This window comes from Passer domesticus, chromosome 1 (assembly GCF_036417665.1).
Source record: "Passer domesticus isolate bPasDom1 chromosome 1, bPasDom1.hap1, whole genome shotgun sequence".
Classification (NCBI taxonomy): domain Eukaryota; kingdom Metazoa; phylum Chordata; class Aves; order Passeriformes; family Passeridae; genus Passer; species Passer domesticus.
The window spans coordinates 43,237,534-43,255,693 of record NC_087474.1 but is presented as its reverse complement, the minus strand read 5'-3'; the positions used below and the strand labels follow the sequence as shown (position 1 = coordinate 43,255,693).

Here is an 18,160-nt window from a genome sequence, read left to right as displayed (position 1 = left end):
TTAAATTAGTGACATTTGGAGAAATAGGGTTGTGTGTATTATAAATAGGGAAAGAGTGGCAATAAAAGATGTCACTATATTAATATTGGGATAAAACCAGGATTCTCCATAGACTCTCTGCAGAAAATTTTAGAACTCTTTGCACCATATAGAGTGATCCCAGACAAGCAGTGCGCCTGTTGTCCCAAGTTTTATGTGTAAGGAAATTAAGTCCTCAAAGTTCAGTATGAAAATATGCTTCTGCTTCACCTGCCATTCTCCCTGCTTCACTGTGCCCATTCCTTTTTTTTAGCCTATGATCCACACCTCCTTCTCTCCCCTGCACACTCTTCTTATCTTCTATCTTATCTTCTTATTCACCTCAGGATAAACAAAACTCTATAACCACTCTCCCCCACTTTTTTTTTTTTAAATCTGATTTCAATCTCCTATTTTGTGCTGTAGGAGTACAAATAAACTAAACTTAAACATTATGTTGTTGTTATGTGCCCAAGCAAGATAATCCTTGATTCTTCATTGCAGCTTTGCACTACGACATGCCCCTGCATGATAAGAGAGACATACAGTTAGGAAGCTCCAAAATAAACATTTCTCTTTCCAGTGAAAATTACAGGAGGGATAAATACAAAGAATATAAGGACAAATTTACATGGTATCTTGCTGCAGTTAATCAGAAACAAAGGAATTGCCAGGAGAATAACATGACATGGCACAACAGGCAAATAGATACTGCTCATTTTGAAATTTAATTTTTCTGCTCTTTTCAACTGCTGATGCCTATTGCCCTTCACTAGGAAGTGTTTAGTGTGGTCACTGGGGCCTCAGAAGCATTACTCCCTAATAAAGTAATAAAAAAATTTAAGCTAACAGTGGGAAAAAACCAAACTGGGAAATTCTGGTGCATTTAGAATATCTATAGCGACCAGGCCAGAACAAAGGGGTGCAATATGCTTTGTTCCCATATTTTGGGTACCCATATTTTGGTGACACCTGCCTACTAGGAGCTGTACTTTATTAAAAAAAATTGAACAAGAGGATTTAAAAATAAGGTTGTCACAGTTTGTGTCACTGCCAATATGTTTTGTACATCTGTTGACAGTGAGAGCAATGTTGGTTTGAATGTTTGAAGTCTGGAATGACTGATGCTGGGAAGGTGGGACCTGAGAGAGAGGAGGGCAGCATTTTTAGAAACACAAGCCAATATGCAAAACTGCAAAAACCTCCAAGTGATGCTCAGCTCAGACCTGTCTATGGGGTTGTGCCAGTAGGATGTTACCCATACGACACAACCTATCCTGATATCAGACTTTTTGAGTGGAATGCAAACCAAATGGATAGAAGTAAAAGAGCCATCTGGACATACCCTACAGAGACAACAATATAAGGTATGGACAATTACAGACTGTATCTAACCTTTGACTCTTGAAAGTACTCTCTGGTTTCTAGGGACTGGTGTTGCCCTGAGCATGGATTCTTTCACCTGATGTACAACAAGCTGATTCACCCTTGCAGTTGAGATATTTTTTTCTTTTATATCTGGGCAGAGATGGGTGCTAGGTCATGAATCTGCAAAGCTAGCACACCTCCAAAATGCCAGGTGATCATTTTTATACACTTCGAACAATAAAATATTGACATTTCCCACATATGTACCAACCTAAAGCTGAAGTCCTTGGCTTTGCATTCTCTGATCTCCATTTAAGGTAGTGCACACTTTCTTCACCCGCATGCCCTTTGAAGAAGGGGGTTTTGTGAGTAAGAGGCAACCACAGTCTATAGGCAGGTATTTAACTCCATTAATGACTAAGCAAACTTCTTTGGCTTTATCAACAGTTTCATTTTCTTTGCAGCTTGATTTATAGTGTACTCCTGTTCTTACTTCTCAGGTTATATATTTTGGTTCCTGCATGTTTGTTTTTTCCTTCATTTTTCTTATGTTCTTTTATTTATCCTCTATTATACTTTGGTGAATTTTTATCTCTGTCAAGCTACTTTATTGACTTACTGGGATATACTTTGTCATCAAACAGACTCTGTTCACCCTTTGTGTGACCTAGTTTTCACCAGGAAGAAATTTGGTGTGTGATTTTGCCAGCGTGCTTGATTAAAGGTCCAGGAGTTACAGGTACACAGGGGAAGCATATCCAAGGCACAGATGAGATAGCCCCAAAACACCAAACTCTAGACCTAGAATTTATGTACTATAGATGTACCTGAAAAAAAACCCCAAAGTGTGTGAATTAAAGGCCTATGTAAAAATAGATCCTGAGAGATTAAATTTTGTGAAATGCATAACTGTTGCCCACAACTAAAATTTATTGTATAATAACAAACTTTTATCTACAAATTGGGAGAGCATACACCAGAAACCTAGATAAAAATAGTAGAAGGAAGCAATGTTCTCTTCCTTGCTGCATAAGGAAACATAGTTCAGTAACAGCAGCTTGGAGAAAGCCAAAACAAAAATAATACCGTGACAATAAGACAATGTATAATGACATATATGTCAGATTTACAATGAAGAAACAAACAGCCTAAGAATAATAGGTGAAAAAGCCCCCAGCCTTTGATGTTATTGACAATAAAGAACAACATGAAGAAATCTTCATCAGCTTTAGAAATGCTTGTATCTTCCAGAATTTGGTTTTGTAACCCATCTTATTTTACACCTATGTGTGAAGTGTTTGGTTTTTTTTCACTAGTCTCTACGATAGAAATCTTAGGGTGTGGTACATTGTGCTTTTCCCCTGTTGTCCACAAGAGAATATGTCTCACAGATGTTAAGATTGGGTGTGATTGTGATGGCGGCTCAAATGATGAGTCACCAGAACTTGAGAGCCTGAAAGAGAAGGCCGATAAGAAAAAATTGCCTAAACAATAAAGTAGTTTGAACTGGTTGTCTTTATTCAGCCTCATCAAGACAAAGACACATGTTACTTGATGAAATAAAATATCGTATGCTAATATTAACCTAGTTTGGACACAGATGTGGTGAATAGAACAAGTAACAAGATTCATCTAGTTCATGTTCACTTGTCTTAATTTGACCTTTTCTCCAGATGAAAAGGATTAATCTTTGCTGTAGCAATAGACTTTTAATAAGACTGTTGTGCTCTATCATGCTGTGTATACCTAAGAAAGGTATTTATCATTCTGTCCCAGGCTTCCTTCTTCCCCCCAGCCTTTCTTCTTCAGGTGGTGCAAGTTTGCAATAACTTGAATGGAAACTGTACGTTGAATTTTCAAGTTTCTGTACCCATAATTATACTTGATGACACTTGTGTATCACAATGGTACGTGAGGTTTTGGTATGTGTCCTAGCAGCCAGTTCGGTACCAGTGTAAATCTCACAAAAATTACAGCATCTCCCCTGGAAATGACACATCACTCAGATACCTACACTTCAGTGTGATGGGCTGATTGCTGTAAAGATGAATCATATAATCAAACATTGGATAGGAAAGATTGACAAATGCAGCTTAGCTTGACAGTGTACATGGCTGCACACTTGCTGAGTGCATCAACTTGAGCCCCACAGATGGGGAACGTAGCTCACTTCCATTCCAGGAATATCTTTATGGAAGGAAGGAGCATCACACCACTAAACACAGCTCCTACTCATCTCTGAATGAAAACCATGATAGGTAAAATTCAAAGCTATATCAATCCACTGAATCATTACTCTTGTAATTGAACAATAGCTTCAGTTTCTTGGTAAAATGATAAGATTCAGCATAGGTAAAGAGTCTTAAAATCTACTGGCATTCATGACAAGCAGCAGTGCACTTATCCAAATAAATGCTTGGCAAGGGATTGAGAAAAGCTGAGAAAAATCTGACTTGCAACAATGGATGTGTTGCTTGCGTTGTCCACACCTGTGCTCACACACACAAGATAAAGGCAGCAGAGAAGAGGTGAGACAGCATTAAGATGATCAGTCCCAGATTAGTGTGTTGAAATTTCAGACTGGATGGGAGACCAATTCCTGCAGGAAAGATCTTGTCCTAACAACACTGATGAACAGCACATCACCCAATGCCCCACAAACAACTCAAGGGGATTGGATTTGCCTACAGCCTCATGCAAGACCTGACCAAATCTGGCCTCTCAGCAGCTCTGCTTATCTGCAGCTGGGGTAGAGCTAATTGTAGATATCCTGCAGGTGCTGACAATAAAGCCACACAACCCAGTACTTGGGCTGCCAAGTGCCACAGGAATTCACACTCTCTCTGGGGATTTGCTCATCCAGCTGTAAGATGCAGCTGGTGAGCAGACCAAGTGCATTCCCCTTATTCAGCTCTTACAACTGTGAGTGGCAGAGGCCCTCTGTTGGTGCGCAATACTCTTCACCAGTAAATAAAATGCTACACTCTGCTTCTTGACCAGACTGAACTATGGGAACTAAAGCTATAATCAACAAAATCAAACACGTTAATAAAGCCAATGAATCTGTGGGAACAAGGGACTGTTTCTGAAGACCAGCCCACCACAGGTCTTAGTTTAAAGCAGTGGTAGTTGTTCTTGTTATTGTCAGTCAAAATGCTGTAGGCAAGTTTTGAAGGAGCAGATTTCAGAATTAAAAAGCTTGATGAAAAACAGGCAAGTCCAGAAACAGGTTTGAGACTGTTTCCCCTGTTCCTGTAGTCTGAAATTATGAAAGGGATTAGTCTCTCCAGGGGGGTTAAGTAACATGTAATATACAGCAATCAATGCAGTCTTCATGAAGAGATACTTAAAATATATATTAATTTTAGTGTGTAGATTGTTTAGAAATTACATATTGAGAAAGTAAATTGACACAATACCTCGTTTCAGAATTATAATAATTCAGTATGAAAGCAGAATTTTTTATCCAGGAAAGTTAGGCAGTAACTGGGAACTTGTTTTAAGTGTAGTGGAAACAGTATTAGAAGCAGCTATTTCCACTGACTGTGTGGGGGGTCTAATATAGTCAGTCCATCAAGCATGGTGGGGTGAACACGCCCTTAGAATACCCTTCAGAGGCCTTTAATTTTGATTCCGAGACTCCAGCCTTTAAAGACCTCATTGGAACAGCTGATTAGGAAAGGAAGAGAAAAATTCATTTGTACTATGGAATAAAGATTAGTCCCTCATGCAAAGAAAGGTTGATAAGGAAAAAAGAGTGAGCTTTCACTCTTTACTGTCTCCCCACAGATCTGAGGGATAACTCAGAAGTTGTGATTCCCTTGACTTCCATTAAGGAATGGCAGCATCCAAAAGAAGATTGTGCTTTTGTTTTAAAATCTTTTAGGGATACCAAGGAGTGACTGCAGAAAAGGCATCCCTTTAGTGGCTTCACTGATGGGACGAGATCCTCCAATACCCTACCAAGAGATGTCAAGGTGAGGCAGGGGGTAGTACTTCACCAGGTATCTTCTCAGGGGTTCTCTCTAAGGGCTTCTCTGGCATTTGGTCAGGCACCATTCCCCTTCTTGCTTTCTGTATTTTCCCTAGCTCTTTTGTCATTTCTTTGATGTCCAGGAAGGATCTAGAAATCTGCTCACAGCGCAGCTTCAGTTTAAAAGTCAGAGGAATCAGATACGAGGAAGGAAATTGATAAGAGATCAGATTTTATCAGGCTTTTCTAAAGCTTAATTCCAAAACATAAATAACAGTGATGTTTTAAAAGATCAGACTCACTACACAGACTAAGTCATAGTCTTATGAGAGGGATTAAAATAAAAAACATAATCCAGAAAACAAGGTGAAAGAAAAATAGGATTGATCAACTATCCTGAAATATAAGGACTGCAACTCAGAGCAAGACAACAGAAACTGCAGGTAATTCTGAATAGAAGCATAAACTTTATTCAAAGGCTCCACATTTTCCTAAAGGACAGAAAAACATAAAAAAAATTTAAAGACTTAAAAATGTAAAGGGATGAATCACATGTTAACCATTCTTGATTCAATCAGGTTAGCTAAAAGAAAAAGATAATTATATAAACTCTTTTTCTAAAACTATAGGGGTGGGTTGTGAAACTTCAACCCCTAGGAGGATCCTCTAGAATTTCAACATATCTGCACGCCTCAAGAGCTAGAAAAGTAACATCTGATGACCCATTTTTAGAAAAAAGAGAACCAGAGAACTGCTCCTTCATTTTTTTAAAATGAGAATTTTTTTTTGCTTGAAGTTTTCAAACTGATACATCCTTCTTCACACAGGAAGACGTGTTTTTGACCTTCTTTTTGTGACGGACAAGTCATTTTAGCATTACTCATGTTGTAATAATACAAGACATCACCTGCACCATAAGATACATGGTAAGTCATCTTTGCCTCTTTTATTTTTTTTACATTTAGTAGCTACATAGGCAGTATGATGTCTGAAGTGAAACATACTAGTGGAATCCTGCCAGTGTACTCATCTTTAAAAATTACGCTGGCATAATACATGTTAAATGGAATACCCTAGTTTTAAAGGACAAAATCACTAGAAGACTTGAGCAGAGCATCCAGGCACCCAGGTAGGGAAAGAAATAAATCTCTAGTGATTGATCTGAGGAAGAAACATAATGGAGTATGCCTCCCTGATTTTGTCTCTGAAAATGATGTGCAATGATGGAAATATGGATTTTAAAACTGCTACTTCAAAACAAAACAGTTGTTTGAAGGTTGAGTTATTTAAGAGTACTTATGCTTCTCACAAGATGACTGCAGAAAAACTAGTGTTGTATTTTAGACACTGACTCATTGGAGCCTGTTTACATGCAGGACTTTACACTTAGCACTTTACCTCCATTTGCCACAGCCTTATAATTATTACAATTTTATGGGACTATGCAAATGAACTGAAACTCACTCTAATAAAATCTTTGCTTCTTAAAACACAGAAAGCTGTGACCTGAAACTCAGCATGAAACACGGACACGAGTTTACTCATCTTTTCTATGGTGAGCCTTTATTTTAAAAAATGCATGACTGCTAGTCTCAAGCAGAGAAACAGAATTTGTATAGCAGATTGCAGGTTTCTGGAAATATTTCATTTTTCTAAACTGTACTCAAAACTATATAGAACTTTTTGTTTAAAAATATTGTTTCTTCAGAGATCTTTGTTACCTAGCTTTCAGGATTTTTTTAATGATCAGGAAACATAAGCCCAGTCAGATCCCTCTAGTTAAGTGAACAACCTACTCTAGTTAGGTGAACTGATTAACCCAGTGAAATATTCCAGCCAGCAGCCAACAGTGTCTTCTAAAACATCAAGATTATAGGATAAAGTACAAACCTGCTTATAGTTAATTTTTTTTTTGTTTCCAAATTAGTATTTTTAGTCTCCTTTGTCAGCCTGTGCTGGATACTATACACAATTCAGAGTAGTGAAATATTTTTGCAGAGAGACTTGTGAAGCAAAGGCTGGGCTAGAGGAATGGGGTTTGGTTAGCAAAAGCAACTGCTCAAAGGGGAAGCCACAACTTAAGCATGTGAAAAGGGTTGTAAGAGAGAAGACAAGATACAGGGAAAATGTGGTGGTCATTCCAGGAAGGCAGAGAAAAAAGAGAGAAGGCATTGAGATAGCAGTGAAAGGGAAGAAGGGTCTGTCACAAAAAGAATTATCACAGCAGTATCAGGGCAGCATTTTTCTATGAGTCCCATCAATCACCTACTCATAAAATCCCACTCTGGGTTTATGACTTAGTAGTTTTTCATAGCCATATTTATGCATGGCCATCCCACAGGTGCAAAATGAGCAAGACAGGGAGTGCTGAGTCTGGTACTTGTCCCATAAGCCCAGTATACAGCATGGCTTACTGACACACTGTATATGAGGATACTCAGATATGTGCAGGGATGTACTGTCAGGGCATGCAACATGGATCTAGCAATTCTAGCTGAAGAAAATCTTAAATATTTCCTTGGGTAATGCCCAAGTCTCATCATACTTTGAAGTAAAGAATTTAATGTTTTAGACCAAAGTCACTTTTTTAAAAGTGAAAGTACTTAAGAAATAGACTTTATATTATACTTTATAAGAAATATACTTTATATTATACTTTATACAGTATATTTCTTAAGTACTTATAAGAAAGAACTTAAAAAATATATTTACTTGCTGAAAGTACTTAAGAAATATAAACCCTTAGCTACTTTAAAATCAAGTTATTTATTGACGACAGAGCCACAGCCACTTCCGTTACCAACAAAACCATAACTGCTGCATTGTAATAACTACACAGTTAGTATGACTATGGAAAAAAAAACCTGTTTCACAAAGATTGCCAGAGTTTCCTAAAAGGCAGTCTTTGAAGAGGTTGACAGCACTTATTTGTCATCAAGAGATTGTATCTGGGCAAAGCTGAGACCCAAACAATTACAATTTGCTAATATTCTCTTACTCCTCATTCTCCAAAAGAAAACTTTACACTGTACTCAACATACCAAAGTAATATCTGAACATGGATGTTGTTGTTCTTAAAGTAATATCTGAACATGGATGTTGTTGTTCTTATTATTCTTATGAGAAGAGCTGGTAGCCAGACTCAAAACTTGGGGAAAGAGCATAAAAACGTTTTGCAAAAGCAGCATTTCTTTTTGTACAAGGTGCAGATTTTGCTCCAAAAAAACTTCCTCTTTTGGAGCAGATGTATATCTGCACTGTGCAGCATAAGAATCTCCATCAGGAGCTGGCAGCAGAACCTCATTTTTAAGTTCGGAGACCTAGCAAATAGCCCCTTCCCCAAGACCACATCTTAGGTTTAGCTAAGTCAATGACTTTGACACAGATTAAGGGCACTGGAATCTTGAGCAATTTACTTTTACAGCAGTAAATAGTCCATTCTCCTGAGAGGTTTCAGCTACAGGCATAAAGAGATGCTTTGGGGATTTAACAATCTCTAAGTCAGAATGGACCACTATAAGCTTGTACCAAAAAGCAGAGCAGGAGTCTGTCTCTCAGTCAATCCAGCCATGGGCTGAGTTTCTTCAGTGACATTTAGACTTGCAGAGCTCAAGTGCAGACAAAATGAAATGGTGGTGGTTTTGAGACTGTTGTCTCTGCAAAAGATGCCTGCAATCACATAGGGCAGAATACAACACTGAAAAAAAAGTGTAATCAGGAAAGGAGAGAACACTGGTGCATGACTTGAGTGTTCAGGGATCACACAGCAAGCTGGGCCAGACACGCTGCCTGAACTCTTCTGCATCGGGACACTGTTGCCTTTGTCCAAGAACAGGCCGGACGTTTCCAGGAACAGGCTGATTTCAAAACAAGCACCATGCCATGGGCAGCCACCTATCTGTTATGAAGTGTCTGATAAAAGCAGTCATGATAGCACAGGGAGACAGAGCAGCCCTTTAAACAGACAGCAAGTAGCTCTCTTTGAGTGCCTACCAAAGGCATCGATTGCATTTCCTCACTAAATGACCAGGGAGCACTTGTGGTCCCTCTGACACTTCACAAAATCCTCTGCCCAGCTTCTCATGGGACACACACGAATTCTTCTGTGTTCCCTGGGGGTCTGTGAGAAGACAGTTGTCCTGAGCTTATCAGAGATCAAGTTACACAAATCTGTGCTTCTGCATCTGGCTCACAGTCCTACCAGGAGGCTGGGAAAAGGGGAGGCTTTGGAGACTGGAGGGGCTGACATCACAGTCACAGCCTTTCTCTGCTCCCAGTGTGTAGCAGGACTTTCCTGATGGCTTTCACAGCTCTGCTGCACCCTCACCTCCCAGGCCCTGACTCGTTGCAAAGGAAGGCCAGTCCCTCACATAGTGCCTAAATTAAGAATAGCCATGGCTCAAATTCAATCCACCATTCCTGTTTCTGGTTTAGCCAGGCAGCTGACAATCTCTACTGAGGAAGAAAAATGCATATGACAATGTACATGTGGGAAATGACACACAGTACACTTCCAACATGCACCAGTGTGAGTGCACAGCTGTATGGATGAGTTTCCTGAGAGCTCTGCAACTTCATTCTCTTGACATCGTAATGCTTGTGTGCTCATCAGCAAAACGGATTTCAAATGAGAACATCAGCATGTTTCACTCCCTTCACTGCTAAGCTTGGAGATTCTTCTCATTTAATGTCTTTTTTTTTTCTCCTTTCCAGACCAATACACCATGGGAAATGAAACCACAGACTACACCGACTGGCCACTGACAACAGAATTTGACTACAGTGATTCGACGCCTTGCCCTGCAACTGAGGAAAAGCATTTTGCAGCAAAATTTTTGCCACCTCTTTATTCTTTGGTGGTGATATTTGGCCTGACAGGCAACATGCTTGTTGTCCTTATCCTGGTAAAATACAAGAGGCTGAAGAGTATGACTGACATCTACCTGCTCAACTTGGCGATTTCTGATCTGCTCTTTGTATTTTCCCTCCCTTTTTGGGCTTATTATGCAGTTCACGACTGGATTTTTGGGGAGGCACTGTGTCGAATTCTGTCAGGTGTCCACCTCCTTGGCTTCTACAGTGGCATCTTCTTCATTATCCTGCTGACCCTGGACAGGTACCTGGCCATAGTGCACGCAGTGTTTGCTTTGAAAGCCAGGACAGTTACCTACGGTGTCCTCGCCAGTGTTGTCACTTGGGCTGTTGCTGTTCTTATTTCCCTCCCTGGGGTAGTATTTCACAAAACTCAGAAGGAAAGTTCAGGCTATACTTGCAATGCTCATTATCCATCTGAGCAGAGAAATGCATGGAAGAAATTCCTCACCCTAAAAATGAACATCCTGGGACTTCTTATTCCAATGTTAATCATGATCTGCAGCTACACACGCATTATAAAGACATTACTGCAGTGTAGGAACGAGAAGAAACATAAAGCAGTCAGGCTTATTTTCATTATCATGATTACCTACTTTTTTTTCTGGGCACCATACAACATTTGCATTCTCTTGCGTGATTTTCAAGGTGCATTTTCCATCTCTACTTGTGAAGGAAATGGTCAACTGCACAAAGCAATCCAAGTGACGGAAACAATCTCAATGATCCATTGTTGCATCAACCCTGTAATCTATGCCTTTGCTGGAGAAAAATTTAGGAAATATCTTCGCAGCTTTTTCCGAAAGCAGATTGCAGTCCACTTGTCTAAATACTGTCCTGTTTTCTATGCTGACACAGCTGAACGTGCGAGCTCCACCTACACACAATCTACTGGAGAACAAGAAGTTTCTGCTGCATTGTAAGTTGTGGCGAGTGAAAAAGTGGAATTGACTCTTATGAGATCAACTCTTTGATGAAAGCCTGCTGAATCTCTCCTGGATATTTGTCACTAAGGCAGCTGAAAAAAAAACCAAAACAACACAGAATACATATTTATCAAAGATTGCATTTGCTCACAGACTTGGGTATTTGCAAATACATGAAAAGGATGTGGCAAATTACCTGACTGGGGGCCTGAGCTAGCAGGCTAACAGATTTTTTGAAGTGAACTAGAGGTTAGAAAGTTGCACTGGTTCTTTGGAAACACCTCTTGACTTTGTGCATCACACAAGATATCTCACTCATTTAAACTCAGTCTCAGTCATATTTTTTACTAGTCTGGTTGTGTGTCTTTGTAAATAATGCTAAATTACTAAGGTCTATCATACAGCATGGAATGAAAAATTTTATACATTCAGAATGGACTCTGATATTTCATGGTATATTTTTCTTTGTGTATGGTTGAGTCCTAACCACTTAGTGCTTTCTCATAATAGTTCTAACTGCTTGGGCTAATACCTGAGTGATTTTTGAGTTTGATACTTCTGAATGGTCTTTATGACTCATCTACTCTTTTATATGCTACTCAAGCTAAAAAAGAGAGTATAATTGTGCTATCATTAAAAAACTAATGTCCTATAACCGATCAGAAAATCAGTGTGGTAACAGTATTTTAAAAATAAAGTATTTCACATGGAGCTTTAAACAGGTTGGATCAAACGTGAAGAGTGATTCAACAGTGTTTTAGCTTCTTAGTGCAGTGATTTTGCGTGCCTTTTTTGTAGCCTACATAAGAGAAAAACTTTTTAAAAAATGAGTGCAGGCACAATGGCTATCAAACCACAACAGTGGTGAAAGAGATGTGAAAATTATTTCTGAATTGGATTGACACAGATGTTTTTAGAGATAAGTATATGTTATAAACACTTAACAAAACATCTGAATAAGTAAAAATATTCCCTGTTCTGCAGAGGCAAGGGCATAGAGCATTTCTCTTTTGTTTTAGAAGCTCGTATCATTTGGGGGGCTGTGACAGTGGGGTGTTTTTTGCCATTTAGGAGTTTTACAGAGAGCAAAAGTTTCCATAATTAGTAAGACTGGTGGTTGAATATGACTGATTCTCTCCAAAGCTCAGAACCTGTAAAGCATGGGAACACTTAGAAAATATGAAATAAATACCGGGCTACTCAGGTGCTTAAGAACATACCATAATCACAGTATTAATTAATTTGGGCCAATTTCTCCTTCTAACAGTTCCTACATTTCCCCAAAGACATATGGTATTGGACAACTTTGGAGACAGGAAAAAAAAAAGTGAATATTTTGTTTGCTGTTCCTATCCAGAAGAACAATTTCTGTTTCCCAGCTTCTCTAGACAGCCTTTTAAATAATATTTTCAAAGAAACAAATGTTTCAAGAAGTCTTAAAGAAATTTTACAGTGGAACATGCTTGTGAAAGCAGGAAGTGAAATAGGGAAATCTTTACTTATCAAACCACTTGTTTTGTGTTATTTATTTTGTCATATTAAGCACCACTTTGGAACTACATCCATATGGGAAGTATAACAGAAGTATACCACACCTCATTTACAAGATTTTTAGCTGCATACTCTTCTTTAAGGCTCTGTGCATCAATTACTTTCTGGACTTTGTACATGTTTTTTAAATGGGAAAATATATCAGCATAATGACAAATACACGCCTTCTAATCAGGTTTGAGTTTTGGGGTTTTTTTATTTTTACTTATAGAATACATGTATGAAAACAATTTTATATTTTATTCTGCTCTTGACAAGAACTTTCGCTTGGTCTTAAAAACACCCTGCCTTTAGGAAACTACTTTTTCTGGAGGGCTTTGATGCCAGACACAGTAATGCCTCTTTGTCAGGCCTTCTGGAGAAAACACAACAACCAAATGTGCATGGGCACACTGACAAGCTTTTTGAGAGGCACGTCAAAACTGCCCTGATCCTTCCACAGCATGGACCTCTAATCATGGATCTTTCTAAGCAACAAGCAGCTTCCGGAGGAAAGAGGTGGAACTGAGGTTGGTGGCCCTGTGGTTCGGCAGCTTATCTAGAGTTTCCATCACTTCACTGGAAAGGGATCACACTTCAGCACATGAAAACAAGTCATATTTCAGCGACTGCAATGAACTGTGATCCACATTCAAGGAGGCAATTGAAAACACAGCATTTGGTTGCACTGCTGGTACGTTCAGTTAAGGACTCTGCCAATAACTGTAATAATACTTTGTATTATAACATCCATTAAAGTTGGTTCACTTTTTTTGTTAGACTTCTTGATCTTTTCCCACCTCCATCCCCTTATATTTGGAACAGTCCAGAAAAATGAAAAAGAAAAATAAATTCCTCTTTATAACACTGAAAGAACAGGCAGGACAAAATTGGGGTTTTACAAGTGGACTAAGAACCAGCATAATCAAATAACACAGTACCATCAAGATAACTCCAGTGGCCTTAACTGCTTCTCACTAATAATATAATAATAAATATGCTACTTTGATTTTGTTTACATTTACCAATGGAAAAAGCAGTATCTCAGACAATTCCTATTAGTGGTTTTTAAAATAAATAAGTTTATAAAAGAATTCCAGTGTATTTAGTGACTTAAGTAATTAGGTCATCTAGCTCAAATCTAACAATTACAGCGGACTTGTGCACACACTTCCCTCCAGTTCTTAAGATTACAGTGCCACCATGTGGTCTCACTGTAAAGTTTGATGCCAACAAACATGCACCACTGCGGGCAGGCTTTTGGGGCTTTTCTCATTCAAAACATTTTCTAGGATGAATTTCTTCACAAAAAATGTGATTAGGTATTGGAATGGGTTTTCCAGGGAGCTGGTGGTGTCACCGTCCCTGGAGGTGTTTAAGGAGAGAGTGGATATGGCTCTTGGTGCAGTGCTACAGTTTGGTTGACAGGGTGGTGTTGGGTCATGGGATAGACTTGATGATCTCAGAGGTCTTTCCCAACCTAATTGGTGCTGTGATCCCTTTTCCTAAGAAAATCTCCTAATGGAATGACTGCCCCCACTACAGGCATTATCAGTATTATGCAAACAGCATCAAGGCACTGTGGTCACTAAGAATGGAAGGGAGGTCCATTGGGTGCATAGGCAGGGTCACCCTGTCACGATGCAGGCAGATGCCAAGAGTGCGGTTCAGGATTACAGATCCTGCTCTGGAAGGAGAGCATTTGACGTTCTTGCCCACAGCTTGGAAGATACAATCTACAAGAATGAAAGTGAAGTGCAAGGTCCTACACCTGGCAACACCAGAGACTGCTCCAGGTTGGGTGTAGAAGTGATTGAGAGCAAAACAGTGGGGAAGGACATGGGAGTGATGGTTGATGAAAAACTCAACTTACTCCACTCTTCTCTGGCCACAATTACCATTGCACAACTACTTTTTGGTTTTCTTTCTCCTTAAATATATTACCACAGAGGCGTTATTGCCATTTCTAATTAGCACAGTCCGCCTTTGGATCTGCCAGGATTTGGCTCTGCCAGACACGGAGGACGCCTCTGGAGGCTGCTCCAAGAAGCCGCCCCAGCTACCAAACACCAGGCCCTGCAAACCCAACACAAAGTACCTGAGGGGGGCCTGCAGGGAAGCCAGAGAGGCACCCATGGTCAGGAACTGCAGTGACAGGACAAAGAGAAACGGCTACAAATTGAAAGAGGGTAAATTTAGGTTAGATATTAGGAAGATTTTTTTTCCTGTGACAGTGGTGAGGAACAGCTTGCCCAAAGAGGTTGTGAACGCCCCATCCTTGGCAGTGCTCAATGCCAGGACAGGGTATAGGGTGTTCAGTGGGACGTGTTCCTGCCCTTGGCAGGGGAGGCTGGGGCTAGATGCTCCTTCAGGTCCCTCCCAAGGCCTCGTTTCCCAGTGATTCCCCAAGTTCCGCTCCGTCTCTCCCTGCGGCCCGCGCTCCCTCAGCGAGGCGCCGCCCGCTCCCCCACGCGCGCTCACAGCGCCCCCTGCGGGCGGAGCCCCCGCTCCCGCCCCGCCCACACCCGGTGAGGCCCCGCCCCCTCAGCCCCACCCCGGCCCCGCCTCCCTCGTGCCGACCCCGCCCCGCGCCTGCGCAGAGCGAGCACCGCCGCTTTCCCGCGCGGGTGAGGGGCCGGGCCGGGCCGGGCCGGGTCTGCCGGGGCCGGGACCGCCGGGAGCGCCGGGCACCCGGTGCCCAGCAGGGACCCTGCCGTGCGGGCATTGGGCCCCGTGCGGAACGGGCCTCCCGCTGGGGAAGGGGCCTCCCGCTGGGGAGGGGGTCTCTGGGGTGGGGGCCGGCCAGTCCCCGCCCCTCCGTGCCCGTTCGAAGTCGGTGCCGCCGGGGCCGGGCGGCGTGCGCTGAGCCCGCGGCCCGACAGGGACAGGGACGGGGACGGGGACGAGAGGGCTTCGGGGCTGCGGCGGGAATGTCAGGGTGCTCACTGGGCTTTGCTTCTTAGTTGAAGGATGAGAAGTAGTAAGGAGTCGTTTTTTGTGAAGTTCATAAGGTCTCCCCGGAGCTCGGAGTATTTTTCTAAAGCTCTTGAGGTAAGTGGTTTGGGTCACCTGGGTGAGCTTGGTGAACGGGCATGTGGTTTCTGTGTCGGTGTTAGCTGCATGTGCCGTACAATAAGCTAACTTATGTGTGTACACCTGGAAATCAAGCTGTTTCTATAGCAGGGGTGCTTAGTGTGTCATAAGGCTTGTTGAACAAGAACAGTTTTGTTGGAGAAATAGCTTCAATTTCAAAACCCAGTGACATTTAGGGAAGGGACATGTAGCCTGGAAGGCCTGGGTGGTCGTCACTCATCTAAGCACAAACTTTGAAAGGACATTCTGCATTGTTTTACACCTGGGGAGCTTAGTTGGGAGCCAAGGCACTGGATGGCAGGATCTGGTCCTGAAGGCTTCTGTGCCAGATATTTAAGTCAAAATATTCTGGACTCAAGGGAATGAGGGGGACACCCATGAGGTGTTTTAGCCCTTTCTTCTGCCAATACCTGTTTGCATGGTAGCTTTGTTGTGAGCTGTTTCGAGGATATGCACTTGTGTAGTTTGCACAAGATTACATCTGCATAAATTATTTGCTAATTAAATAAATGTTGTTGTATGTATAATTTACCTGCAGTCTATAAAAGAATTCCAGTCAGAAGAACATCTCCAGATCCTCGAAGAAGCGGCAGTACTCAATATAAAAGAAAATGATAAATCACTTTACATTTGTGATCCTTTCAGTGGCGTGGGTTTCAGTCATCTCAAAAAGGTATGTCACCCAGCAACTTACTTTGAGCTGTGTTCTTTCCTTTTTAGAAGCACTCATGTGCATACTTAAATCCTGCATGTTCTCTCCTGCACTGAGTGTAGCAGTGTGCCTTATTTAGGGAAGAAGGTGACCAGCAAAGCGTAATGATTATTTCCAAACATTTGGACCGGTAAATTATACAGTCGGTTCTGATTCTGCTGGAGTCCCTGAGCTGGATTTTACACCGTTTATCTCCTGATGAACATGATTTGGTTTGATCTGCAAGGAATTGTCTAGGGGACAAAGATAGGCTAGCTGGAATTCTTTGGTCATAGCCACAGCATCAGCTGCTTTTACTGAGGCCAGAAAATCTACAGGAATTGTACAGAAAATACAGAACTGAAAGTAAAAACAAAACTCAGCTACCTGGAGGTGCTAGAGGAGAAGGAGGAGGACAGACCAAGAGCCCTGCCTTCTTCAGAATTCAGGGACTAAGAAAGCCTTCCTGATGCTACTGCAGCCTCTGCTTATTTTCTTTGTGCTTTTCCTGTTATTTTTTTGCAGCTTGGCTGTAGGATTGTTGGACCACAGGTAGTTCTGTACTGCATGCAGTCGCAGCGGTGTGTCCCGAGAGCTGAGCACCCCGTGTTCAACATGACCATGGCCGATGTCACCGTGTCCTGTACCAGCCTGGAGAAGGATGTGAGGGTAAGGCCTTCCCAAGGATGGGGTGTTCAGCTGGTTACCATTGGTATTTGCTTTGCATTGTTCATTAATAAGGCAGCATTCAGAACACGTGTGTCTCCTTGTGCCCGTGTCTAGATCCATCAAGTCTTCTGTGGCTTGTAAACTATATGTAGTTTATTCATATATTTATACACCTCAAATATGATTATATACATTTACTTTATCCTGGTATCTTTTTTCTAATGTTACCTAAAATGTCAACCATCTGCAAAATTTTTCTCATACAGCATAATTGTCGTGGTTTTATTTAGGGTATATATTATGTTCATCCTATCATAACTGCAAATAAAATGGAAATTACAATTATGTTTTAATGGATCCCACATATATCTAGTTAGTATTTTTAACAGTTTTTAGGGGAAATATTGGAGAATTGAAATACATGTTTTTGGTGTAAGGTGAACATCACTGTCACATAGGGTTTTTTTCCCCCTGATGGTTTTCTCTGTTTTTTTTTTCCCCATCCAGGAAGAAGTTCATAAATACGTGCAAATGATGGGTGGATGTGTATACAGAGATCTCAACGTGTCAGTGACTCATCTTATAGCTGGAGAAGTTGGCAGCAAGAAATATTTGGTAGCTGCTTCCCTGAAGAAACCTATTTTGCTTCCCTCTTGGGTTAAGACATTGTGGGATAAGTCTCAGAAAGGGTATGAAAGAAACAAAATTTTTTATTTTCTTTTGGGTAATGGTAATTCTTATGTACAGACTAATTTCTTTTCCTAGTTGATTTTACTTGCAAAATAACTTCTTTCTCTTTTCCATTCCTGTAGCATAATGAGGTACACTGATGTTAACATGGAAGACTACGCCTGTCCTGTGTTCCTTGGCTGCACGATTTGTGTCACTGGCTTAAGCAGCTCCGACAGGAAAGAAGTGCAGCGCCTCACTGCTGAGCACGGTGGGCAGTACACGGGGCAGCTCAAGATGAATGAATGCACTCACCTCATAGTTCAGGAGCCAAAAGGTAAAACTGACAGA

General features: G+C 41.1%; 2 protein-coding genes and 1 long non-coding RNA gene across 8 annotated transcripts in view; 2 read left to right on the top strand and 1 right to left on the bottom strand.

The window, feature by feature from the left end:
* The first annotated feature begins 5,646 nt into the window (after positions 1-5,646).
* LOC135298691 (C-C chemokine receptor type 5-like) lies at positions 5,647-13,468 on the top strand. 2 transcript variants are annotated; one of them, XM_064416511.1, is made up of 4 exons: positions 5,647-5,802; positions 6,187-6,285; positions 6,855-6,914; positions 10,073-13,468. In XM_064416511.1, the coding sequence occupies exons 3-4, from the start codon at positions 6,878-6,880 to the stop codon at positions 11,152-11,154; spliced, it is 1,119 nt and encodes a 372-aa protein (XP_064272581.1). In that variant the 5' UTR covers positions 5,647-5,802; positions 6,187-6,285; positions 6,855-6,877; the 3' UTR covers positions 11,155-13,468. The 2 variants fall into 2 exon arrangements, with proteins under 2 accessions (XP_064272581.1, XP_064272584.1); XM_064416514.1 differs by lacking the exons at positions 5,647-5,802; positions 6,855-6,914 and having other exon boundaries at positions 5,869-6,285.
* LOC135298703 (uncharacterized) lies at positions 10,393-15,110 on the bottom strand. The gene is made up of 2 exons (XR_010360758.1): positions 14,786-15,110; positions 10,393-11,249 (listed from the first exon to the last, which is right to left on the bottom strand). It is a non-coding gene; the product is annotated as an uncharacterized LOC135298703 (long non-coding RNA).
* Positions 15,111-15,268: 158 nt separating this feature from the next.
* The window catches only part of TOPBP1 (DNA topoisomerase II binding protein 1), a 32,968-nt gene continuing 30,076 nt past the window's right edge, over positions 15,269-18,160 (top strand). For 4 of the 5 annotated variants that reach the window (XM_064416487.1, XM_064416466.1, XM_064416488.1 and 1 more), the window contains exons 1-5: positions 15,579-15,738; positions 16,319-16,453; positions 16,997-17,140; positions 17,648-17,829; positions 17,953-18,146. In XM_064416487.1, the coding sequence (XP_064272557.1) occupies positions 15,658-15,738; positions 16,319-16,453; positions 16,997-17,140; positions 17,648-17,829; positions 17,953-18,146 (736 nt within the window). In that variant the 5' untranslated portion in view covers positions 15,579-15,657. Of the gene's footprint in view, positions 15,315-15,578; positions 15,739-16,318; positions 16,454-16,996; positions 17,141-17,647; positions 17,830-17,952; positions 18,147-18,160 lie in introns of those variants that run through there. The other variant, XM_064416476.1, reaches the window with a different exon arrangement.